A 24,647-nucleotide genomic window follows, 5' to 3' on the forward strand; every position below is an offset into this window, starting at 1 on the left:
TCGTTCGTTTTATCCAATGACGGCCGATGCAGTTGTGGCAGTGTTGCCAGCCAGCCTGCAACACGCGAAATATTTCACGATACTTATCGTAATGGCGCTGAATTGGATTGGAGCTGCTAGGGGCAAATGTTTCGTGTTTCTGTTGAGTAAAACAATAGGAAAAGGTCCAAAGGTACGATCGAAACATTTATTTATCCAGCAATTCGAGAGAAAAAAAAAGATTTAAATGTTTCGTGTAGAGAACGTGACAATATTAGTTGAGATAAAAAAGGGTTTCAGAGGGCGTCATACCGAGTGGACACGAGAAGCGTGATACCAGAGAAATATGCCGGAAAATAATGATAAATCACGAACAAAGTAGCTATCCTTACGATATGCATGACCATAGGCAAGGACATCATTTAAACGCTTGTAACCTATCGTCCGGGACCGTTAACACCTACTCGTTCGATGAATATTCAGCCAAGGGCTAGGAGTTCCTCTAAACTCATCCGGTGCAAGGAAATAATAAACTGCAGTGCCCAGGATGCCCCAATTTGATCGAAGCATGAAACGTTATCTTTAGAGCGACCTTATTAAGTTGGGACGAACGCGTAGACCTCGCGTAGCAGCCACCCATGAAGGATCTTATTAACACACGAAATAACATTAAAAACAATTAACATTATTAATATATGAGCGGCGGTCCCCGGTGGCAGAGGCGACAGCGGCGCCGGTCTTCACATGGCTGGACCCCGGGGTTCAAATCCCATCCAGACCTACGGGTAATTAAGTCACAGAAAGCCAGAAATGGCAGGCCAAGACCTCTCGAGGTTGTAGGGAAAAAGAGGACTTAAAAATGGTAATAAACTTCACATGCATTTCAAACCTGCATCCTTATAGTCGAGTCTCGGGTTTCGCCGTTGGAAAGAGCGTAATTGCGGTGCTACGGAGGTCCTTCATCGTTACGAACTTGGTCCTGGTTTATCCAGGAAGAAGCCTATAACGTCCGACCCGAGTAAGAATGGACCGCTACATTCGCCGGCGCGAAGATTTTGAATTGACCAGAGTTCGCGGGATCCATCCTTCGGTGGAATTAACATCGTTAACCGCAATTTTACATTTCGGATGCTGCAATCACCTTTTATTCCGTTTTTGCCAATGAGATTACCATAGTTTTCTTTATTTTCGTACACTTGACCCAATCGAACTGTGTGCTGTGTCTTATCCAGCAGTACAGACAGAGAGACAAACAGAGAGAGAGAGTAGGTTGGCCGGGTTTATTTTGTAACGAGTATATTGGTTATATTATGCCATATCTTGCCCCCTGGATGGAGGGAAGGAAAATTGAACATAACACTAAGTGGTTGTGAGATTTGAGGGGTTTTGTCCAGCCAACGAACGCCGGCCTTTTTGATGATTTCCTGCTTTTTGCTTTAAGTTACTAGACTATTACTAATTCGCCAGACCTTCCAGTTGCTCCTACTTGCTTCTCAATTAAGAAACGATCATAGATTACGGCAGATTGCGTCTCCAAACTCGGTCCCCTTTCTTGCTGCTGCTGCTACTACTCAGTCAGTACACGATCGGCCCCAGAGGTCGAAAATCTCAACCTACACACAGCCTCGCCCGCAACTTCTCGTATTATTTTTCTGTCACAAAATTGTTATACAAGAATATATATATGTATACGTATATATGACGGGGGAGACACGAGACAATGCGCGGGGGGGGGGGGGGGGGGTAGTATCTTTCTATGGGTGTATATATATATATTTTTGCCATTATTACCAGTATGCAGAGTGTGTATAATTCATGCTTGCTTTTGTGGGTATGTGTAATAAGCTTGCTTACGATGTAACAGTATCCTAAACATTCAGAAGATATTTTTGCTTAAGAGGATTGTTTGAACGAAGTGTACTGTAACGCATACAGCGGTTACTCCCATCATCTTACTTAATCTACCGATAAATATAAGCAAAATATACGCATTTATCTTAATATCGACAAGTGAGTGGAAACTTTTGTTTCGCAAAACTAATTAAAAGCGAACGTGAGTTCACATAACAAAAAGAAAAACTTATAAAACCTATATACGGCAACTTGCGGCATCACATTTAAATTTCTCGTAACATATCGCTTTTCATCGTAGTTTTTTTATTTGACTAGAGAGTTATGGATGAAATAATGAACTTAAAGTAAAAAAAAATACGAATTTGTAATGCTCTCATTAACGATTCGTTTTATAAGTGTGATCAGTGTATGAGATGCTGTCGTTCTTATAGACCACTTATCGTGCAGCATTTTCCAGCTGGTAAAAGATGAAGCCATGTGAATGTTTTTGTTTTTGCCCCCCTCGTGTAAACGTATTGTCGGTAACAATTAGATTTTTCGACTTTTTCTTTCTGTATGGGGGTTAGCTTAATTAATTGGGCCAGCATTGCGGGATACGGATGCGGATTTAACATTCTTGCTCAACTATTTTACTTATATAGTTTTTGGTAACATTCATGTGATGCTTCTTGCTTAAACCAAAACTGAGAGCACTGCTGTTATTTGGTTGCTGTGCACCAGGGGTCTTTCCTCCACAAGAGAACAGATGAGATAGTAGTAGATATTCAGAGATACATGTGTGTACGTCTTTTTTTTCTTCCTAAATCTTATTATATTGAGAATGAGAAATCAATCACATTTGGAGTATATTTTTGTTTTTTTAGATTAGATTTGCTTGGTGGCCGGTTAGGCACCATCCACTTAGAAGCGACAAGCGTTAAGCTCTAGGGGAAAAAAGCATTGGGCGGCGATTGTGTAGGCTTTTTGTTATATGGAAAAGGGTGAGGGAACAGTGTCTAGAAACAAGGGGTACACTGTTTTATATAGAATAGATATGACCAAACATCGTTCTTCCACTTCTGTTTTCCTATCGCGAAAGACACTTTGATATTCACATTAAGGAGCTATTTACGCATTCATTAGTCTATGGGTGTTTGCATTCCTATTTAATGTTTTGATTTCCACCTTTTAGTCACCATTAGTCGGCCCATACCACCCCACGTTTCTTTGGTAATGATTATCGCTATCCCGTGTCATGGCTGGTGGATAGATTCGTGAGAGCATCACTCTCTATAAAATAGATGCCTTATCATGTGATGAAAAAAAAGAACAAACTTCTTACGGTAAAAAAGATTAAAATAGTTTGCAATTAAAGTAAACAGAAACAGCTAGCTTCGCAAATTTGTTACAGAGACATTTTCCACAAAAAGCCGAATGGGCCCTTAAATTTAGAACAAACGTTCACACGTTTGCATACACTCTAGCATCACTGCAAATTTGGAATATTTTAACGTCCTGCACGACAACGAATCGAATTCAAAGCTAGTAAAAAAATAAAATAAAACAATTTTAATTCAATTCGAAATTGCCTACCCCCTGTTTTGGCTATAAAACTAGTAATACTTTTGAGTTATTGCACTTTTGCGCGCTCTTAAAAATTGCAAGCATTCCCATCGTGGCTATTCGGAAGGTGCTCTTCGTTTAGCGTAAGCTTGGTGATGTAAAACGAAATGTAATAATCACAATTAGGTGAACACAATTACGCTACTCGCCTGACGTGTTGCTCGTATTGCATTTGCTTGCAGCGCCCCCCTTAGGTTTATTGCGGATAACCCAGGGCCGCAGATAGCAAAGGTTCCCAGGAGCGATTGATTTCCAGGAACAGCTTGGAACAGTGGTCGTAAACTGCATCGTCGCTGCTAATGATCGAAGCCGGAAATGCTTCATTCTGAAAAGTGAAATGACAATCTCGATGAAACAAAATCTTCAACTAAACGTTGCCACCTTGCACGATTAATACCTTTTTGGTGTGCCAGATGGATTCGAGCATGGACAGGAAGCGTTCCTGCTCGCCGCTGGTCGAAAAGAAAACTACTAAATCGTCCGAATTTTCCCGCACCTCTTGACACTCAAATTCCTGTAAAAGAATGTCGGAAAGCACATGTGTTGTAAGAATACACTGCCCTTCTCCATACAGCTAATATACACACGCACCAGTATGCACCACCAATTGGAAGAGATGGCCGGTATCTTTACGGCAGACATCTCATCGATGCTGGCACAGGTAAGCACTTCAACGCCCGAATTCTTCCCATAGAAGCTGCTCATATTGGTGTGGCTCTTCTCTTCGGCACTGCCGGCGAAAAAGTCCGCCAACGACGGTGGACCGCAGGCCGAGGTTCCCGACCGTGGCAGACTTCTTGCCGGCGATCCGTTTAGCAGCTGCTGTTGCTGCATTGCTGCACTTCCTTTGGTCGGTGTGCTGGTGCTGGAAGCATTCGAGCGTCGATCAGCAGCCATCGTTTGGCCTCCAACGTTTGAACGCGTGGGTGTACTGCAGTTCGACCGCACGGAGCTTATCTGTGGAATCGTCAAATGGATAGGAGTTACATTGCATATCGCGATGAGAAGCCATCAGCTACGCACCTCGCTGTAGTTATCCTGCCCACCATTATTACTCGACACATTGCTGATCTTTCTACGCGTTGCGTTCGGATTGATGTTTTCCTTCGAGGGTGATGACAGATTCAGTTGAAGCTGCTGCATCGCGGATGGGTTCGGCGTCGGTGACGGATTGCTTATCTCGCCCACCGTGCTGTAGCTGGTGTTCCGACGCAGCGGTGCACTGAAGTCTTCCCGCAGCGTTAGGAGATGGTTGGACGTCATGATCAGCGTACAGCCGAGTGTACGGCGACGTTCCTGCATCTCAAACAACTGTTGAAGGTTGAATGAATCGAAAAGAGAGAACAAATTCGCGTTAAAACTTAAAACCAATGTATGGTATCTTGATTTAGGTGGTTAGGAGGGTAGGATTAGATTAGACAAAGTGACAAAATAATAATAAAAAATATTCAAACCTTTGAAGTTACAGTCTGCGTTTCACTCACCCCGCTAGCCGCTTGCACCAGTGCCTGCAGCCAATCGGACGCCACGTACTCGTCTGGTGCGGCCAGCTGAAGAGCTCCCGTACGGAGCAGAAGCTCAAAGCAGTACGGTCGTCCCGAATTCACCGAACGGCGGGCACCTTGACATTCGGCCAGTGCTACCGCCCATGTTGGCAGCTTCTGGGAAGCATCTCCAAACAGGTAAAGCACTCCAGCTCTGTTGGAACGAAAAAAAAAACAGCCATTAAATGACATGTACCGCAAAAAAGGTGTCCCTCAGTCGTGACTCACTTCAGCAAAAAGTATCCTGCGGACCAGTTATCCACGAAACCTGCGTGTGACATTCGCCGATGCATCAATGGGCCCTTGATGTGTGGGCCCAGCGGTGCTTCCTCACTGCCGAGCGTACCAGCCGGCACATTGACGACTGCATAGTATTTCCACGAATCTTCCCGGCTAACGCTCGAATGATCCCGCACAAAGGCCTGGAGCGGTGCCAAATGGTCGAGCGTCAGCTGACCGACGGCCGGCAGCACCGAACCGCCGCGACGCGCGCACAGCTCCAAACTCGACACGAGCCCCTCGGCCGGATACGGTCCACCGGCCAGCAGAACCTGCTGCATGTCCCGGGCCGAGTTGCTCAGCAGCACCGTATTGCCGTACGGTCCGACCAATATCACGTCCAGCTCGGCATACGGCAGCACAAACTTATTGCACAGCCGGTTCCGCACCTGGTCCGTCACGTACAGCGTCCGGTCGGTGAGAAACACCAGCACCGGTGTCATGTAACCCTCCCGGCTGTATCCATTGAATAGCTTAAACACCTTCATTAGCACCTCGCTGTCGTTGCGATAGATGGAAAGGCGCGGACCTGCGGAAAACAGTTCCACCGGTAGCTCGCCAACGCCGATACCGCCTCCATCAAACTTGACGCCTCCGAGTGCGAACGGGCTGGCGCCTTCCGTTCCCGACTGGGCGTATGTGTCGTTCAGCTGGATGCGATCCAGCTGGCAGGCGGAGGAGGACAGCTCGATTTCCATCGCTATTTCCGCGTTCAAATCTTCCACCAGCTCCCGGTTGATGGGTCGCACCGGTCCACGCGGGCAGAGATTCTCAAACAGCTTGCGCTCCCCGTTCAGTTTCGACTGGAAGAAAGGATTCTGCTTGATCGTCGCCTCAAGGATCTTCTTCTGCGTAACATTGCGCAGAAACCGATTGATGAGCGAGCTTTTCGAAGCAGTCGATGCGGAACTTGCGGTGGACGACGTCATCGGGTTGTGGCGTGAGGCGGCGCGCTGGTACGACGGTCGGCTTGCGGGACGCACTATCTCTTCGGCCTGTGGAGTGCTAGGCGTTAGGACGGTCGAGCTCGAAGCGCCCGACGTGGAAGGATAATCCAGAATCACGATATCATCCTCAACGATCGATTTTTTGTCGATCTGCTGCCGTTGCTCTACCGATTCGATCAACGATTCGGTGGCGGTATTAGTGGCCGTCACTGTCAGGATGTCCTCAAACTCCTCGGCCAGCTGTGGATCGATTTGAGTTAGGTTGCGGCCTGCCAATCCTAACGGCGGTGCAACACCAAGATTAAACAGGTCCGGACTCATGCGTGACGGGCGTGCAGCGGATTCCATGCGCGTAGTCGTCAGCGATCTATTCTTCAACGGCGATGACAGGTGGCGGTTTGATTTGAAAGTTGCTCCTCCGCTACCATGAGGAGAACTCAATCCCGAGCTTAATTTCGATCCCGACGCTCCACCAAGTTGATCGGAATGCTCGCTGCTGCAGGAGGAGATCGTACTGCTCTCCATGAGCGTCTTCTCTGAAGGCTTCGGTAACGGTGGCGAGGGAAGAACGGAACCACCCGACGGTCTTCTCTGACCCTGTGCTACTCCCGGTTCAGTGCTCGGTTCTCCTTCCCCATCGCCACCGGGACGCGGAGCCGGGATTGGCGTGGACGCCTGTGAGCTTATGACGTTTATCTTTTGAAATATAGTCGAAAGTTTCTTTTTAATCTGCGTCTTTCCAATAAACGAGCCACTTGTCGTTTCACCAACCGGAAGTTCCTTTTCTTCCTCCTGCGGAGATCGGTCCTGGCCGTCCTCGAAGCAGTACGACACACCGGTATGCTCGTACACCGTACTCTCGCCGTTGATGATAAACTTGTTACGGTAAGCTCCGGCCGCGCCTCCGCCAACCATTACATTCACCCCGCTCATCGCCATCTGTTGCTGTTGCTGCTGCTGCTGGTCCAGGACAGCACTTGTGGTGGAGCCAGCGACGTTCTCTTCGTCTGACTGATCGCTTTCCTTGTTTGTGTCAACTATGGTTTCCTCGCTCGCTGGCAATTCATCTTCCACGCTGTTTTTCCGGCTCGGCGCGTACAGATCTTCATCATTCTTGCGGCGCAGCTGTTCGTCTACATTGTGGACGTATTTTTTCTGCTGCCCCGCGTTTGGACGACCACCACTGCGGCTGTTGAATCCTCCATCCAGGCTCTTGGACAGGAAGGATTTCGGTTTCTGGACCAGCGTAAAATCATCCTCGAGCGTTCCATCATCGTGCGCTTCTGGAATGCATTCACGCACGGACGACAGATCTTCGGAGCCTTCCGGAACGCCGCGCTCCGGCAGCGCAATACCGAAGATGTCCTTGAGCGAGCCAAAGATCATGCGACTGTTGTCGATCACCGATAGGCGCTGGTGCACGTTAAACTTCTTCACCTTGCGGCTGAGATCGTGCTCCGGCACGACCACATTCGTGAAGATGCTGTTACGTTTCGTCTTTTTAAGGCAGCTGCTCTTCGGTTTCTTCTCCTTGCTCCAAACCGACTTTACAACCGGTTCACCGCCATCGTCACCCGCCGTTACGTTGCCATTGAACTCGTCCAAATGTTCAATGCTCGGTTCGCTGTAGTAACAGTTGTCCGAGATGACGTTATTGTTGTTGGTGCCGTTGTGCTTGCCGCGCCGTCCGGTAGCTCCACCGCTTGACCCAATACACTCGCAGCTGTTCGATTTCGCTTGACGATAATTGGTCGACTGCACGATACCACCCTCGCCCGAGTCCAGGCTTGAGTTGGAATCGGAACAGCTGCACTTGTACAGGGGTTTGCCGCGCAGGTCGGATGCTTTCGCCGTCTGGCGTTCCGGTGGACCGTACTCGAAGATACCAGAATTATCGTACTTCACGTAATTCCGTTCGTCCTCGACGTTTTCAAACACATCCGTCTTGCCATAGTCCAGCACATCGGAACATGCATTCCGGTACACGTACTGTCTGCCTTCCTGCGCTTCCTCGTCACCGTAGTCCAACCCACCGGCATCATCCTCCGAGCACCAGGAGTATCGACCCTTCGCTACAGGTTTTTTGCCCATGCCGCCCCCCGTCTTGTACGTAATAAACCCGTGCTCGATGTGAATGTTGTCCGTTTTGGTGTTTTTCAGGATATCCTCATGGAACGATACGCGCTTCTTCGGCGTCTTGCTGATCGGCGCCTTCTTGATGCGTCTCCGATACACGATGTTCTCGGTGTCGAACGTCGAGCAGGTGCTGGATATAAGTTCCTCCGGCACCTGGCTTGTGCTCATACCCAGATCGATTTCGATCCCTTCGCCTATCTCTTGATCCGCTGCCAGTTTCGCTTCACTCGCCGCATCCAGATCCGCCTCCGTCAATCCCGCACCATCCTCTTCTTCTGCCGCTTCCACCTCCATCTCCGCTACGGGACGATCATGGTACGAGAAATTGTTATTATTATTTTTGCCCTCCTCGTCATACGCGGATACTGCCGAAATGGGGGCTAGTGGCGGTGGAGGTGTTGGACCGCCATCGAACTCGAAACCGCCGGCACTGGAAATCATCGATTCATTCAAACCACTCGATTCCGAATCCAGCAGCTGCACACCGGAGTCGCTCGGCGTTGTATCATCGAGTATGCTGGCCACACTTGAGCTCATCTTTGGTGTTACGAAATCTCGCGCCATATCGTTGGCCACCGCCTCGGCAGCAAGTTTGCCCTTACCCTCCACCAATCCGCATGCCATCGAACCATTGTTGCTGTTATTGTTATTGTTGTTATTGTTTGTGTTGTGCAAAAACTCCTGACCATCGGCTCGCTGCATCGTTGCAACATCCATATTGGTCCCCCCTCCCCTTTTCTTTTTTTACGGTGGACTTTGTTAGTTTGTTTCTTTTGCAATGGATGTGTGTGTGTTTTCTTCTACCGAATTACCTCCGACGTACAAGCCCTAGCGAAACGACGATTTTCTTGCGATGGATACGCGAATTGTAAAAATCGATCGATTCGCACCACGGTAGAAGAAGGATGGCAGCTGCGAGGCACAGTACGTCGGTGTGCTGCTATTACATGCTGCGGCGCTGCAGCTGACGAGCTTTTCCGTAGGCCTCCCGTAGAACAACACTCTTTGTGATGTGCAATTTTCTCCGCCACTATTTCCTCGGTCGGATACATTACGGACGCCCGTACCCGTACACACTTTGCAACACGCGCTGCGAGTTGTTCACCATTTTGATGTACTTTGTAACGCTTAACAAGTATTATCCTCAGCAAGGACCCGTTTTTCCTTTCGGAGGAAAATCCTCGCACAAAACTGGGGAAAATCGATGCGTACTTCAATGACAAGTTTTTTTTCTCTCCCCTTCCCAAACAGCACTGTGGGAGATGGTCAAGTCGTTTGACGTTTCACGTTGACATACTTGCATACATCTAGGCGCATTCGATACCGTGTTTCAAATTTGTGTCCGTTTACTCTGGTGTTAATAATACTAAACAAGCATTAAAACCGAAAATGTATTGAATGCATTTGGCACCTTTCCACTTAAACTATGGACTCTATAATTGGTTGATATAAATAAAACCGAAATAAAACAAACACACACGGAATAACTGCCACACGTACACCAACATCTTTTGACAGCACGCTTGCGAATGTTGTTTGTTTACAAAACAACACAAAGTCCCGCAAAGTGATCGCAATTACCAAAAGTTTTTCAGTTGTGATGAAATGTCGCTAAGAAAGCACAAATGTTTCTCGCAATGCGACAAGCTGAAGATAATCGAAGCACACGAGGCCGGAAAGTCACGTAACGAAGTAATGCATGAGTTTGGTTTGCCACTTTCGAGCTACTACAAGATCATAAGTCAAAGAGACGCTACGAAGCAGCAGTGTTTGCAGGGCAAGGGCTACGTTCGACGAAATCGCAGTTCCGACTATCCTAATCTGGAACGGTGTATGATACAATGGATCAATCAAAGTTTTGGCGCAGAATGTCATCCATTGGAGGGACCCGTAATAAAGGCACAAGCCAAGCTATTCTCCATCAAGCTTGGAATCGAAGAGTTTTCGGCCAGCAATGGTTGGTTGGACGGATTTAAGAAGCGGCACGGGTTAACGTTCAACAGATCGCCCCATGGGCTAGTTTCAAATGTTGACGGCAGACATGGTACTGCTGAGTGGAGTGACTGTTTCGCCAATTTGCTCGATGAATATGAAGCGAACGATATTTACAGCATCGCCTTGAGTGGATTGTTTTACCAATGGTTGCCCGAGCAAATATTTAAATACCAAGCGAACGAATGCCACGATGGCGAGGTTGAGCAGGAACGTGTAACGGTGCTGCTGTGCGCCAACATTACGGGAACGGAGAAGTTACCGATCCTTGTGATCGGACGATCAAAATGTCCGGAATTTTTGGAAGGTTGTAACAATTTCAACATACATCCATCCGTTTCTTTCTAATGAGTCAATTTTCAAATTTCAGACACACACCCAAATCCGTCCTTCAGTTATGCGACGAATGTCAAGGCATGGATTACTGGAGCATTGTTTGTGGCGTGGTTAACGGAACTGAACGATAAAATGGTATCGAATGAAAGACACATCGTGCTGCTTATGAATCATTTTCATGTCCCTGCAATATTCCCAACATTTACCAATGTAAAAATAGTAGTTCTCCCTTCAAAATCCACCTCAGACAGTGTAAAACCACAGCACAACGAACTGATCCATAGCTTTAAATCTAATTTTCGCACCGAAGTGGTCAAACACCTTTTGGACTGCGGGAAAAAACGAACAAAACAGAACATTAGTCTACCGTTTGCACTTAATGCTGCCGCAAGGGCATGGCGAAAGATTGACAGCGATACTGTTGTTAATCACTTTATGCAAACCGGCTGTTGGCCGTATGCATTGTGTGATAGTAGTTCATCACAGCAAGAAAAGAAAGACACCAACATCCGCCCAAGCAAATCAGATTGGGATAAAGTTACGGCACACGAAGAACCGAAACCGAGCTTCAGTGATTACGTACGGGTAGATGAGAACGTTGCCGTTACCGGTACGTTCACAAACGATGAAATCGTGGAGATGGCCACGTATCAAGTCAAGGCCGATAAAGCAACAGCTATGGTGCTAGACGCGCAAGAGTTTTTCGATGTGAAAAAGACAGTCTGGAGAGGTGGTCGAATGACAACAAGAACGTCTGTTATCGACAGAAATGGTCGAAAACGGAACGGTAACGAGGACGAAACAGTCATCGATCAACGAGTACCCATTATCCATAAACGTGATGCCTTAAAAGCACTGGAAACAGTGCAACAATTCTTTAGACGTCATACGTATCAGGATGCCGCGACGTTTGGCATGCTTTACGAACTGGAAAAGCGTATTCAAGCTATAGAAGTGTAACTGAACCCTTAACCGGACACTGGACACGACTGAAATTATAGAAAAGCAAAGGTGGGCTCGTTGGATTGACTCTACTAGAAGAGTAAAACCTTTCGGAGGTAGGAATTCACCATGTTCACTAAGGGGTTACATGAAGAGCTTCCCTTTCCCACGAACTAATACTGCAATATGTGTACATTTGTCCGAATGTTCGCTAGATAAATTCATCGATGCATTTTATTTTATTTCAAAATTTGAATTTTGACTGGATGACTATTAATTATACGGTTCTGTTTGTTCGCCTAGCATTCCTTTGCTGTATGTTTGTGTGTGTGTGTGTGTGTTATTACCACATGTACGGTTTTGGGTGGTATTAGGTTTCTATGTGTTGCTGCCTTACGCTTCTATCGATAAAATTCACATCAGTTACAGAGCCTAGATCCTAGATCCAAACATAGCCTACAGTTCTGTTTGCTGACAGACAGATGTGAAGGGGGTCGTCTCGGATGTCAAGAGTGCTGCCTGCCTGCATGTGGTTACGCGATGCTTTTGCGCTGGGATCGTACCACGCAAATCATAAACCCTCTCTCTCTCTCATCATCCTATCTAATAGGGACATGCATGCCATCTGTTATTTTAGGTTATCTTTTGCCTACATGCACATTTGCATTCGCATGTGTAAGTCTCGCGTGTCGGGAAGTGGATGTGTCTCCTTCCTTCGGCTGTTGGTGTTTCAAATTTCAACTCAATTTTCAAAATTTACTGATTTTGCTTACTCCCTATCCATCCTATCCTACTACTGCCGGGCCTGCTGCTAAAAGCATCCGGTGAAATATTAACCTAACCCTTCCGACGAGGAATATGTTCAATTAGTTGCTAAACTTGCTACACATGTCGTTCTGTCTGTCGGGTGATGAGGAACTAATACGCAGGCCTGTAAAGTCAGCAAAACTTACAACGCGTTGTTAAGGAGAGGAAAGAAAATGACCAGATATGCGAACGATGAGAGCAAATAAATAAATACCAACAATCATTGTGAGATACGTACAGTACAAAGTATACGGGAGAGATACAGGGATTGTTTCCCGTCTTCTGCTTGAACTCACAGGCCCGAAAACAAGAGATAAAAGGGGATTTGGATGCAAAAGTGGGACAACACACCTTTAACCAATAAATTGACCATTTATAGGAGATTCCCAGTTGTGATTGCGCTACGTCTAGGTCGATCGTTCAGAAGTAGGGGATGTTATGTGAATAAGAATAGGAAACAAAAATCAAAACAGGGACGAAATGCAACTTCAATGATAGCATTTTATGAAACGTAAACTAGTTGCTCGTGAGCGGAGAAAAAATCCTCCATTGCCTGGTTCTACAATGTTCATTTTACGTTTCTTTTGCTTTGTTTTTTTGTAGCAAGATACATGGATGGAAAAAACGTTTTTAACCCTACTGACTAACAACACGTTGAGAAAACGGGATAATTCATTACTATTTCTAATCAAATACACCACACACGTGTTTCATCCAACCTACCCCCACCCTTCGTTACTGAGCCTGAGTACTTGTTGTCTTTACTGCTACCTTCAAATTCTACCCATTCCCTGCATCATGCACCAACACGCAGGGGGTTCAGTGGGTAAGTTAGTTAACAAAGATTTCATGATTTTGTTGCTCGAATACTTTTACGTTGCTCTCATAGGTGCATGATGCTTTTAGGCTAGTGTTGGCTTTCCAGCCATGAACCACAAAGTTGTGTTTGTTTTTAGTGACGTACGTTCGAAGAACCTTAAACGCGTCCATCCCGTCCGCGTCGAGAAGGCGTTTGAACGCACACAGTGATACTTTTCCATTCACTTGAGCTAAATCCCTTGCGCACATGTGTACTGTTGATGGTATAAATTATATTTCAAACTTACATTCGTATTAGCATAGGTTACTTCACTTCACTTAGATTTAGACTGGGAAAAATATGAGGAAAATCGATTGGATGTTGGTTGATGGAAAAAAAAGCAAAAAATGGTGTTCAGCATATACTAGATGGTGTCTGCACATAAGGGAACGTGGCGGATAGTTCTTTGCTATACCCACAATGCCACAAGTTAAAGGATAGCATGACGTGAAGACAGCTGGTATTGGTTAAACCTTCACAATAACAGAACCATGTTGTACAACTGTGAGAAACTGTGTCTACATCTGACCGGTCAGTTCCCTAAGCCGATGGTCCGAACACAGGCGTCCTCCAATCGAGCTGACGATATCATGAGCATACGAATAAGTGTGTCTTACTTCCGGTCCGAAGTTGTTTAATAAAATTGTTACAATTCAGTAGTATACCTTCTCGGCGCGCTTTACTTGGATGGTTCCGTTTTCATTGCCGGTGCGTTAGCCGGGCCAGGTGGAGCATTCGAGCTGGCAGTGGCCGATTCTTCCTTCTTTACCATTTTGCAACCATCGGCTGTTGGGAAAGGGGGGGGGGGGGGGGGGGGGGGGAAATGGACGTTCGGTTTAAAAAGCAAATCACAGCAGCAAGCAAACCACCGTCGGGACTTACCTTCACTATCGTTACCTTCCGTGCCGGAACGTCGACGTTTGCGATTGAAGCGCCAGTTGCGGCTGCCGGCAAACTTTGGTGGTGGAAGGGGCGCGATGCCGAGCACCTTGTAAATCTGCCGGAACGCTATCCAGCGCATGAAGGTTTGCGCCGAGTTGGTAATGTCCTCGCGCTGCTGCTTGCTGAGCCCGGCCAGCGTATCTTCCGGTTCCTTCTCGCACGGATCCAACAAACCGGGACCGTTCAGCAGAATCGACGACGACATTGCTTCCATGACGCGGCGCAAACATTCGCCCGGCGTAAGGACTTCGCCCGCCGACGAGATTATCTTCTCCAGCAGCAACTCCATTGCCTGTTTGGAGGAGAACAAGGCAATGTTATGGCGGGCAAATGTAATAACGATCGTATAAGCTGCCACACCCAACTCACCCATTGGCTTATGTTGCTCCAGACGGGAATCCGTTGGCACAGATCGCGCATTATGCGCATTATCATCACGCACGACTGCAGTCCCGTTGCTCTAGCCTGTGCGCGTGGCCACCGATGTGCGCGAGGGAAATAAAACGGAAGAAACGCAATTTACTAACTGTTTCCCGAACAGTCTACATCTTTCGTAGTAGAGTAAAGTCGGCTGGAGGGCACGAATTTTTGTTTTTTTCTTTGTTTGAAGCACGACTCGTCGGTAAGATAGTACACCCGCCGGCCGAAAATGCATACGACAGGGTGGCGAATGAGTGTTTAAACTATATACATTACTTTACCTAAACACACACACACACGCACGCACGTACACCTCATTTGAGTGTGGTACAACTTTAAGATGAAAAATAATAATATGCTAACGATTGATTTACTTACACACTAGGTTTAAGACAATATTTACTTTCTATCTCTCTGTCTCTCTCTGCTTACGTTAGAGCGAAAAGTGGCCGAATTTACAAAACAAAAAATGATAAAAAAAATCTTTCTACATACCGTAAATAAAAACCCGGACATACTACGCAAAACTGTATCAACAGTACTATTGCACGCTCTAAACATTCCCATAGCTGACGGCATTTGGCATGAATTGGATCTGTTTAGGTTAGGTCACTGTTATGGTACAATTTGTTTGAACCATACATTCAGCAAAGTTAAGCAACCAGCTTCAATTTTTTATTGTACTTTAACTACATTCCTAACAAACACAGTTTCATCCATCCGAATGCTTTCAAACTAATGTGGCAATGCAGGGTTACCGTACAACAAAGAAACCGTTCTTGCTATGATAATTGTTAGTACTAATTCCGTTTCTCATTGGTATATTAAAGCGCTTTTAGATGGAAGCAAGTTTCACTTACTGTTAAGTTTGTTGTTTACTTTCACTTTCACTAAAATTTCAAAGCCTCCAAAAAAATATTTGGCTAAAGTCTGAATAGATGCCCCCTCCCCACTCACGGCACTCATTTTTCGCTACTGAGTTACCTTAAATTAAGGTAAAAGTTAAGCAAAATGTGAAAAATCGTTGTAATAATTATTTTTAATAATTAAAAATAATATTTTATTTATTTATTTATAGTTTTAGGATGACGGCTTGACGCCGTATTGTCAATTATTAAAAATAATAAATAAATACTTACAGTAAAAAGTCTGAAAAATATACCTTTTTGGGTAACTCAGTTGCAAAAATGAGTGTCCGTGAGTGGGCGGCGGGCGGGGGGGGGGGGGGGGGGCATCTATTCAGACTTTAGCCATTCAGGTAAACGTTAAGCAAAAACGTGAAAAATTGTTGTTATAACAATTTATAATAATTAAAAATAATAAACAAATAAAATATTGTAGAAAAAGTCTGAAAAAGAAAGTCTTTTGCGAAACTCAGTTGCAAAAATGAGTGTCCGTGAGTGGACGGGTGGTGGGGGGGGGGGGGGGGGGCATCTATTCAGACTTTAGCCATTCAGGTAAACGTTAAGCAAAAACGTGAAAAATTGTTGTTATAACAATTTATAATAATTAAAAATAATAAACAAATAAATTATTGTAGAAAAAGTATGAAAAAGAAAGTCTTTTGCGAAACTCAGTTGCAAAAATGAGTGCCCGTGAGTGGGCGGGGGCATCTATTCAGACTTTAGCCTTTAGAAATTTTACCTTAACAACGCGCTAACTTGAGTTGCGCACAGCTGAAATTTGATTTGACAGTTAGCAGTGACTGAGGCTTGCTGTCATCTAAAAGCGCTTTTACATCGCTCAAATCGAACTACTGAGTGCACTATTTCCCTATGGGTTCAATGCACTCTATTTCCTTGTTTTAATTGTGCGGTGGTGAGAGGAAACGGTATGATACGAAAGATGTCCTTTTTCTTTAACACTACGGAAAACTAAAAGAACCCAAAAAACACATATGAAACATTCCGAAACCGCTTCTCTCCTACGCTCTTCGGCAGCACTACACAACACCACAGCGAAGTAGCAGCAGTAACTTCGGCAGTGGGCACTATGTGAAGGTAATATAAATGCTACATTATAATGTTTCTGCAATTTGAAGTAAAACAAAAACCATTCGCCAAACCGACACTCGCATGTTTTTTTTTCGCTTTATAACGGAGTAGAAGAAAACTAAAACTGAAGACGGGACGACGACGGCACATTTCGTCCCTCTTTATCGTTCGCAAAAGGTTTTGTAAAACAATAAGCGCTTCAAAACTTAAGTATGTAGAGTAAGGTAGGTAAGGAGGTAGTAGTAGTGGTATGCGTTGATGTAAATAGTTATTAAGTAGTAGTAGTAGTAAAAAAAAAGATAAAGAAGAATTTGGAGAAAAAAACACACAAACCTGGAACCATTTTGCATGACGCAGTGCAGCTAGCGCCTGCAGGCAGGGCTCGCGTGGCAGCAGATCTTCGGTATTCTGAGCGGCCGCCTGCTCCGCTGAAGGTGCATTAGCTTCATTTGCATTTTCATGTTTTGGGTTGTTTTTTTTTCACAAGTACATTTTGTAGTTTTTTTTTTTGTTTGTTTGTTCGTTATTTATGTTTGTATAGATGCGTACATATATTTTTATACGCATTTTCAATAGAATATTGCAAAACATGCCGAAGGCACAGGAACGGTAGTATCCGCGCGTTTTGTCGTTTTTTTTTTTTTGTTCATTTGGTTTGTTCGTTGATAGTTTTTGGTTGATAAGTTTGTGTTATTTTTATCCCGTTTTTTGTTTTGTTTTGTGTTTTTTTTTAATAGTTTTCACCCAGGCATTTTGTTTGGGAGCATTTGTTTGTTGGTTTTTGTTTTCGATTTTGTTTTTTTTTTTTTTAACATCGTTCGACGACAAAACACGTTCGAGTGCAAAATCACAGATGTAGGCGATGGAGTGGGGGGCCGCGAGGATGTTGGTGGATGTTGTTTTGCATTCGATTCGTTTTTTGTTTTCGTTTGCATTATGCATTACAATGCGCGCACGCAGAAGAGCAGTAGTAGCGGTAGTAGGTAGGTAGTAGTAGTAGTTATAGTAGTAGGTAGGAGTAGTAGTAGTTACGGTTTCGTTTTTAACATATAAAATGAAGAAAAGAGAAAAGAATTATTTTAGACAGGGTGTTTGACCATAGTGATTTTTTGTTCAATTTTTTTTTTTTTGGTTTTCATATATAATACATATATTCATCGCATGTTGTTTTTGGTAAGCTTTCGCTTGTAAAGGAAAGGATGGAATTGATATCATAATTTCTTATTTTACTATATGCTTTTCATAAGTCATAAAGTCAGGAGCAAGAAAGCGCTGACACGCACACACACACACATTGTACTTCACGAGAGCACGGCATTGTGCGCCTCGTTTAAATACAAATTCATTTAAATTTGCATTGCTTGGTTGGTCGAAAGAAGGTCAGCTACGTTTGGTGCGCCCTCAGAAAGGAGATACTGGAGCGATCGCCATGCTGCCAACATGGCGATAATGCTTTTTCCTTCCGTTCTGTGCGTGGCCCAAGCCAAACAGGCTCGGCCGGATGGTCAAAAATCCTGTTTTAGGAAATAGCTTTAGCATAGTTATCATCGGGTTGATAGTTCTTCTTCAACTTTTCTTTATTTTGCTGTTTCGGGGTTATCGGGCCCCAGATGTTATGGAGAATCCGACCGACGATGACAAACCAACACGACACCGTTGACTGCATCAACAGTCAATACAGATTACAAAGATTCGAACATTCGCGAATGGTCTACAGTACCGGAGCACCGTTCTGTGTGTACGGCCGTCGTTCGCAACAATAATACCGTGTCAGATTGTGTCACTGTCAGCCAGATTCGGAACTACTACTAACAAATGCAACCCTATGGCCGTATGAGCAGCAAATTGTCTTACACTATCATTTCTAAAGCTTGCCCTTAAACACAAATCATTCGACAGTTGCAAGACATGTTCAAAAACAAACATTGCAACAAGGGAGCAAACGATGTTCTTATAATGTAGTTGTGTGACTGAGCAGTAAAGCAACGCATCAAGTTCGGCGTCACAAGGGACTATCGCACCGAATATGTGGTACAATATGTTCCATCATATGGTAATACTTGCTTCACGCTTTGCCTGCCCCCGCTTTAACGAAGAGGGGGGAAAACACACACACACAAACAAACACACATGCTATAAACAAAACATGTTTTGCACCACATCTTTGAAGCTCTAAAACTACAGCAAAAAAACTACTCTCTTTACAAGTATTGTAACGTATACCGGGCGGATTTGGGACGATATAACCAAAACAAAATAAGAGCTTCAGTGGATCAGTGGTCACAAAGACGTCACAGTGTGCAGCATTCATCCCAACGCGGAGGATGAATCTCAAAAAACTTGATGCTACACAAGTACAAGGATTGATACAATCACCATTTTTCACACTCTCGCTCTTACTTTGGCTGAGAAATTATTCTTTTAAACTATTGTGTCTACCGGTTGGTAAAATTCGACAAGAAGAAATGCTAAGTGAAGGAAAGGGGGAATGAATCCTAAAAAATCTGGTCTGAAACATACTAACCCAGCAGGGAACAGAAATAATCGAGAGTATGTATGGGAGGAAGCTGGCATTGGGAGGCGCTTTTAAGCCATTTTCCTGTTCCCTGGTTTACTTTGACTAACCCAACGAACGTGGACGGATTACTATTTGAATTCAGAATCCCTCATCAAAGTTTCATGAAAGTGTCCTATACTATATGTAAAGTATCAGCAAAGCAGTTACAACAACAAAGGGACATGGGAATAGTAACAAAGGGATAAGAATGAATGTAATATGGCCTTTCATAAACCTGTAACATTCGAAAACTAGAACCTAGAAGCACGATTTTATGTGCGCAGTCCTGTGCTATGCGCTACATTTGTCAAGTTTATCAAGGGCCAGTTAAAATGTGGTGAGGATGCTTCACACCGGCACCAGTGCATTTCAATAACCAGCGATAAAATTGGCAAGGAAAACAGAGGTCACATGGGTAGGGGCATTCACGTTACAGCGCGAAGAGGGAAACACGATGAGCAAAGGAAATCGAAAGGGAATGGAAGGAAACATGGGACACTTCGAACAGTTGGAACTTACCTTCGCGCAGCAGCGGAGACGTGAGCGATATTTTCACCGTAATCGTACCATCGGTAACGAGTACAGCCCCTTCGACGGGGGCCATCGTCACCGTGTAGCGATGATCGTCAGCAATTTTCTTCAGCTGTATTGGCAGTTCCGTTGCAACCCGTTTCAATAGCGACGTTGTCGGTTTCTCTGCACAAAGCACCACCAGCTGAACACAGTTATCACCGTGCAGCAGCAGACCTAATGGAATCGATAATGGAAGGTTGTAGTAAGCGATGCATGGCTTTCTCGCTCCAACACAAAAGAAACATACCTTTAGCAAGCAGGCCTACCCGCATTACACCTTTCAGCAGCCGGATCGTGGTTCCCTCCGTTTCTTTGTGAAAGGAAATCATCTGGTTCGGTTTTCCTCCACTGCCAGCAGACGTTGTCGGTTGCTGCGATTGAATCTCCTGCTCCTTTGGTTGATCGTTCGATTGTTCGTTGGCCGAATCGCTTGCTGTTGCTGTAGCAGAGGCGGACGATGATGTCGAAGCTACCGGCTGAACGGTGGACGCTCCACCACCGCCGGACGTCATCACATCCGACACCAGCTTGAGGGCACGTTCCGTGTGCGAAACAATGCGCTGGATCGTTTGCAGTTCCTCCTCTTTCGGATAGATTTCAGCATGCCGTGCGACTACATGCCGATCATCGGACGATTCCGGGCGCCGCCCAGGCAACATACCAAAGAACGGATGTCGCCCGAACGTTCGCATGCCGTGATCTTCTTCCATCTCGGCGTCGGCCATACGACGACGGTTCCAGAACTCCTCCTGCATGGCCTGCCGGTGGGCACGAGCTTCCGCTATTTTCTTCTGCTTTACCGTCGGCTTTATGTCCACCACCAGGTCCGGCTGCACCTTTTTCTTGTATTGCAACCGATGGCGACGTCCCTTCATGTGCATTTCCTTTGCGTTTGGATCGTTAAACTTACACTCGCACAGCTTACAGCTGAAGCTGACCAATTTCCCATCATCATCCTTAATTTCTTCGATAAACTCACTACCCACGGGTCGGACGGATTCTTCCGCCGATTCTACACCACTGTTAGCTACGGCAGCGTTGCCTGCACCGCTTGCCCCACCCGCATCCGATGATGAATCAGCCGTACCACCACCACCACCACCCTCCTTCTTTTCTCCGTCGACGTTCGGCGTTGGGTCACAGGCTGGAATGGGCTTACCTAGTCGGGTGTGTAGGTTCACGACCTTCTGGTGCTTAGCACCACGCACGTGCGCCGCGTACGCATCATTGCCGGTGCATGTGACACCGCACAGCTCGCAGTGCAAACTGTTCGGTGGCCGAGCAGCCGCATTACCTCCAGGTTCGGCCGCCTGCTTTAGCAACAACTCGCGCTTCTTGTGCTTCTGGCCTTCCAGATGTTCGCGATAGGTTTGCGGTCCAGCACAGCTAATTTTGCACACATCACAGTAGTGTATCAGCAGCGGTTTCGGTGCCGGTTTGCGTGCCTTGTAAGGAGCGCTACCATGCCCACCGTGACCATGCATCCCCTTGGGGCTTTTGTAGTTTTGCCACGGACCACCTGCCACCGGTACGTGGCCACCGGTGATTACTGCCGGTCCTCCGGGTCCCGGGGCGGCCGTCATCACACCACCGGCTGCAGCTGCACCACCGGGTACATTGCCGGGCGCTTTCGCGTTTGGCGGCGGTGGTTGCTGCTGCTGGGCGACGTACATGGTCGCTGCACCGTACAGTGATGCGTCGTAACCTGGGTAGGTGGCGGAACTATTCGGCACCACGGAACCAGCAACGGTTGCTGATTTGGGCGTCGAATGCACCGTAGTTACGGTCTGTGAATAGCCAGCCGGTTGCGTTGGCACGTACGCCTGAGGTTGCGGTGCCACTGATTGTTGCTGCGTCGTTTGGTATTGCGGAGCTGCTTTCGCTGGCTGTATAGTGGCCCGGGTGGGTTGCGGAGCATATGCGGTCGGTTGGGCCGGCTGAAATCCGGTGATCACCTTCGGTGTCGCGTCGTACGCGGTCGGTGCAGTGTAGCCGGCCGTTGCACCCGCCGCCTGCTGGTAGTACGTTTTTGAGGTATCGTACGTCTGCGTCGTACGCCCGTACCCGTAATCGTATGTTGCTGCCGTTGCCGTGGCTACGATCGAAAAGGTTAAATCAGTACACATTTGCTCCAGTGAGCGCGCGCTTAGTATCCCCCGTAGCCTACTTATGCATACTTACTCGCGTATGTTCCCGGTGTTGCCGTGGGCTGGTACGCCTGGTCGTAGCCTGCTGGTCGAGCCGTTCCGTAGGTACCTGCGGCCGGTGTTGGTGCCGGTGCTACAGCATATCCCGTTTGCGTTGTTGGATAACCCGTCCCAGTGGCCGTTGTGCTGAAAAACGAAATTCAACCATCACATCTTTTGCGGTTAACCCGTTCCACGAACCCACGACAAACGCGAGATGAAAGCTTAGTTTATCACCGTTGCCTGACAAAGACACCCACTCGGCAAAATTCACGAGAGGGAACACTAAGGACGTTCGCACACGTCGAGCCCTATTGTTCGCACCACTTGATAATGGAAACTGTCTGTGTACCCAGAACGTACACCGTTTGACAAGTGAAACGCTTTGGTGGCTGCTGCTGCTGCTGCTGCCGGGTGCTTCTTGACACCCAAAGAAAACAGGCGAAAAAAGTATATTCTTTTGCGTGAAAAAAATGTCCCCCTCTTTCGGAATGCAAAAAGCGCATCGTCGTGTCCTGGAATGAGAACAAGGATTCCCTTCCACAATACACTAACAGCCCCATTCCCCCCGCGCGTATGTATGCGCTACTGCCTAATCGCAATAGCTCAGCAACCCCCACCCTAGGCGCTGCTTGGACCACTACCTTCAAGGGTTTCGCGATTATCATCGATTTTCGCGCACACACAACACTTTCTCGCACCGGAAGTTCGTCCCCGTCTGAGACACGGTTGTGCTCACGGGTATCGCACCCGATATTTGCTGCCAGACGACGACGTCGACGATGCTCTTGTTCTCCGATGTGTGAGCTCACTCGATGCACTCGATGCACTCGATGCCGTGTTTCAATGTGTTCCTTCTCTACCCTTTGCACATGCACGCAGAAAGCTCAAGCTATGCGACACCAACACACTAGAGCCCATTAGTATACCTAACCGCGGCTGATCGCAACACGCTACCATATTCTGTTAATTTGTTTGATCATTGGAAGGGTTTCCTGCCTTCCAGAGCACGGCACGACGGACGGCGAACGATTGCACAGCTCTCTTTGCCGATAGTTTTTAATTATGCAACAAAGAGCGTTTAAAATATACTTTGACAAATCCATACACAGACACACAAACACACACGCACGCTGAAGTCGAGCAACGGTGCGATGGCATGGCCGGTAGGAAAAGCAAATTTCGTCATGTTAGTTGCCGCAGCGATCTCGTCGAAAAAGAGTCCCCGGACATAACGCTCGCGAAGGCAAATGGCAAACAATTTGCCACCAGTGGCCGTCCGCAGTTGGTAAATCTATTTTCTCCTCTGCGCACCACATGCACACACAGCCATGAAGCACCAGCTACACCTGTTTGCACATTAATCGCTAGTTTGGTCTGGAGAAGTTTGGCACTCGGACGACACGACACAGCAGGCGCAACGACCACCATACGGAGAGCAAAGCACACTATTTGTAAACTACATCACATAATCGCAGAAGCATACTAAAGATGCTCTCATCCGGCGGATCTCTTCCGCACCTGCGGATGATGGTGTTACTCTGCCCGTGCCTGGGAACCACTGGCAAATGCCGGCTCGATTCATTGCGCTAGAACTGTTTTTTTTTTTCCTGCCGAAACATAGCATGGCGCAGGCACGGAACATAACCAGTTGTTTCCCACTATCCTTAACATCTCCTGTCGTACGGAAAACGAAAACTCCACTTACCCATACTGTGTGGCTCCGTGCGGAAACCCAAAGTAGTTATTGGTGGCCATACTTTCCGGATGACGGTGTGCTTGTGGCGTGAAAACGAGATTTGCTCCTTCTTCTTCTTCCGCTTCTTCGTAAGCGTCTTGGCTTGCGTGACGATTTTTCTCCCGCAGCAAGAAACCGACCAGAAGAGAACGAAGATGGCAACCAAATCTTCCCTGAGGTTTTCGGGTTTACGCGCGAGACACTAATGCAACTGTGGTTACCATGTAATGCGCGACGTCGGGCTAACGTTGGGCCATCGATTCCGGTACGTTTTCCGTAGGTTTCCGTTCGATTCTACACGGTATTCCACGGTATTTATTTCGCCCCTGTTTCCTGCTAGCCGCACTGTGAGTATGGGAGCTGCGCAGCTGTGTGCGAGAGAGCCAAGATTTTTGACAGATGATTGTTTTTTTTTCCTATGCAAACAATTCGAGCACTCACTTTTTCTTCGTGTTGACGCTCCTCAACAGGCATGTGCTCGAAAGAGGACAAACGCTGCTCGAAAAAAAAACGTTTGAATTCATTTTCAGAAACGCACGTTGCATTGAATCATTTTAATAGAGTTGATTCTCTAGTTTCGCACGTCTGTCGGTTGTTTTCTATGCTATCTTGCAGGTCGTTATTAAATATTATGAGCGCAGGTGCTTCCTTTTACACCGGTTTTATTGACGAACACGATCGTCAGGATTTTTTAGCATCGCCAAGCCACAAGCCAAGCGACAAACACTATTTACCCCCTAACACTGACCTTAGGGCAAGGCCATTGCGATAGTTGACACCACATTGACCCATCTTGGCTTCTTCACAAACATCTCATGCCCTAGGAACCGTTGTACAAGGAAAGCATGACTGTTGTTCACACAAACGAATGATCGATCAAAATAATCTCACAAACGCATTTACCTTTCCAGCAATAACCGCTGTATAGTTTAACACGAAACAGACAACCGAACACTGCTA

The 24,647-nt window shown here is 46.4% G+C and overlaps 3 protein-coding genes across 4 annotated transcripts; 1 reads left to right on the forward strand and 2 right to left on the reverse strand.

Annotated features, from left to right (window-relative positions):
* Positions 1-1,131: 1,131 nt before the first annotated feature.
* LOC118506597 lies at positions 1,132-9,591 on the reverse strand. Of its 2 annotated transcripts, none has more exons than XM_036043963.1 (6): positions 5,208-9,591; positions 4,920-5,133; positions 4,459-4,746; positions 4,027-4,392; positions 3,833-3,949; positions 1,132-3,760 (listed from the first exon to the last, which is right to left on the reverse strand). In XM_036043963.1, exons 1-6 carry the CDS (start codon positions 9,056-9,058, stop codon positions 3,632-3,634), a joined length of 4,965 nt encoding a protein of 1,654 aa, XP_035899856.1. In that variant the 5' UTR covers positions 9,059-9,591; the 3' UTR covers positions 1,132-3,631. The 2 variants fall into 2 exon arrangements, with proteins under 2 accessions (XP_035899856.1, XP_035899855.1); XM_036043962.1 differs by having other exon boundaries at positions 4,890-5,133.
* Positions 9,592-9,856: 265 nt separating this feature from the next.
* Positions 9,857-13,140, forward strand: LOC118506615 (tigger transposable element-derived protein 4-like). The gene is made up of 2 exons (XM_036043980.1): positions 9,857-10,640; positions 10,704-13,140. Exons 1-2 carry the CDS (start codon positions 9,947-9,949, stop codon positions 11,627-11,629), a joined length of 1,620 nt encoding a protein of 539 aa, XP_035899873.1. The 5' UTR covers positions 9,857-9,946; the 3' UTR covers positions 11,630-13,140.
* LOC118506614 (zinc finger RNA-binding protein 2) lies at positions 11,819-24,066 on the reverse strand. The gene is made up of 8 exons (XM_036043979.1): positions 23,658-24,066; positions 21,945-22,096; positions 20,011-21,858; positions 19,710-19,937; positions 16,967-17,076; positions 14,589-14,684; positions 14,160-14,511; positions 11,819-14,063 (listed from the first exon to the last, which is right to left on the reverse strand). Exons 1-8 carry the CDS (start codon positions 23,705-23,707, stop codon positions 13,957-13,959), a joined length of 2,943 nt encoding a protein of 980 aa, XP_035899872.1. The 5' UTR covers positions 23,708-24,066; the 3' UTR covers positions 11,819-13,956.
* Between the last annotated feature and the right edge of the window lie 581 nt (positions 24,067-24,647).

The sequence above is a fragment of the Anopheles stephensi genome, chromosome 2 (genome assembly GCF_013141755.1).
Source record: "Anopheles stephensi strain Indian chromosome 2, UCI_ANSTEP_V1.0, whole genome shotgun sequence".
Lineage (NCBI taxonomy): Eukaryota > Metazoa > Arthropoda > Insecta > Diptera > Culicidae > Anopheles > Anopheles stephensi.

What these genes read in the sequence shown, in the direction of transcription:
- LOC118506597 (XM_036043962.1), bottom strand. Translation starts at nt 9,058, where the DNA reads ATGGATGTTGCAACGATGCAGCGAGCCGATGGTCAGGAGTTTTTGCAC. An exon ending in GGCAGGATAACTACAGCGAG is followed by an intron (nt 4,393 to 4,458) that starts GTGCGTAGCTGA and finishes ACGATTCCACAG; the next exon opens with ATAAGCTCCGTGCGGTCGAA. An exon ending in CCATCTGGCACACCAAAAAG is followed by an intron (nt 3,761 to 3,832) that starts GTATTAATCGTG and finishes TTCACTTTTCAG; the next exon opens with AATGAAGCATTTCCGGCTTC.
- LOC118506615 (XM_036043980.1), top strand. Translation starts at nt 9,947, where the DNA reads ATGTCGCTAAGAAAGCACAAATGTTTCTCGCAATGCGACAAGCTGAAG. An exon ending in ATGTCCGGAATTTTTGGAAG is followed by an intron (nt 10,641 to 10,703) that starts GTTGTAACAATT and finishes TTCAAATTTCAG; the next exon opens with ACACACACCCAAATCCGTCC.
- LOC118506614 (XM_036043979.1), bottom strand. Translation starts at nt 23,707, where the DNA reads ATGGCCACCAATAACTACTTTGGGTTTCCGCACGGAGCCACACAGTAT. An exon ending in GTCTCCGCTGCTGCGCGAAG is followed by an intron (nt 17,077 to 19,709) that starts GTAAGTTCCAAC and finishes ATGCAAATGAAG; the next exon opens with CTAATGCACCTTCAGCGGAG. An exon ending in GGAGCAACATAAGCCAATGG is followed by an intron (nt 14,512 to 14,588) that starts GTGAGTTGGGTG and finishes TCCTCCAAACAG; the next exon opens with GCAATGGAGTTGCTGCTGGA.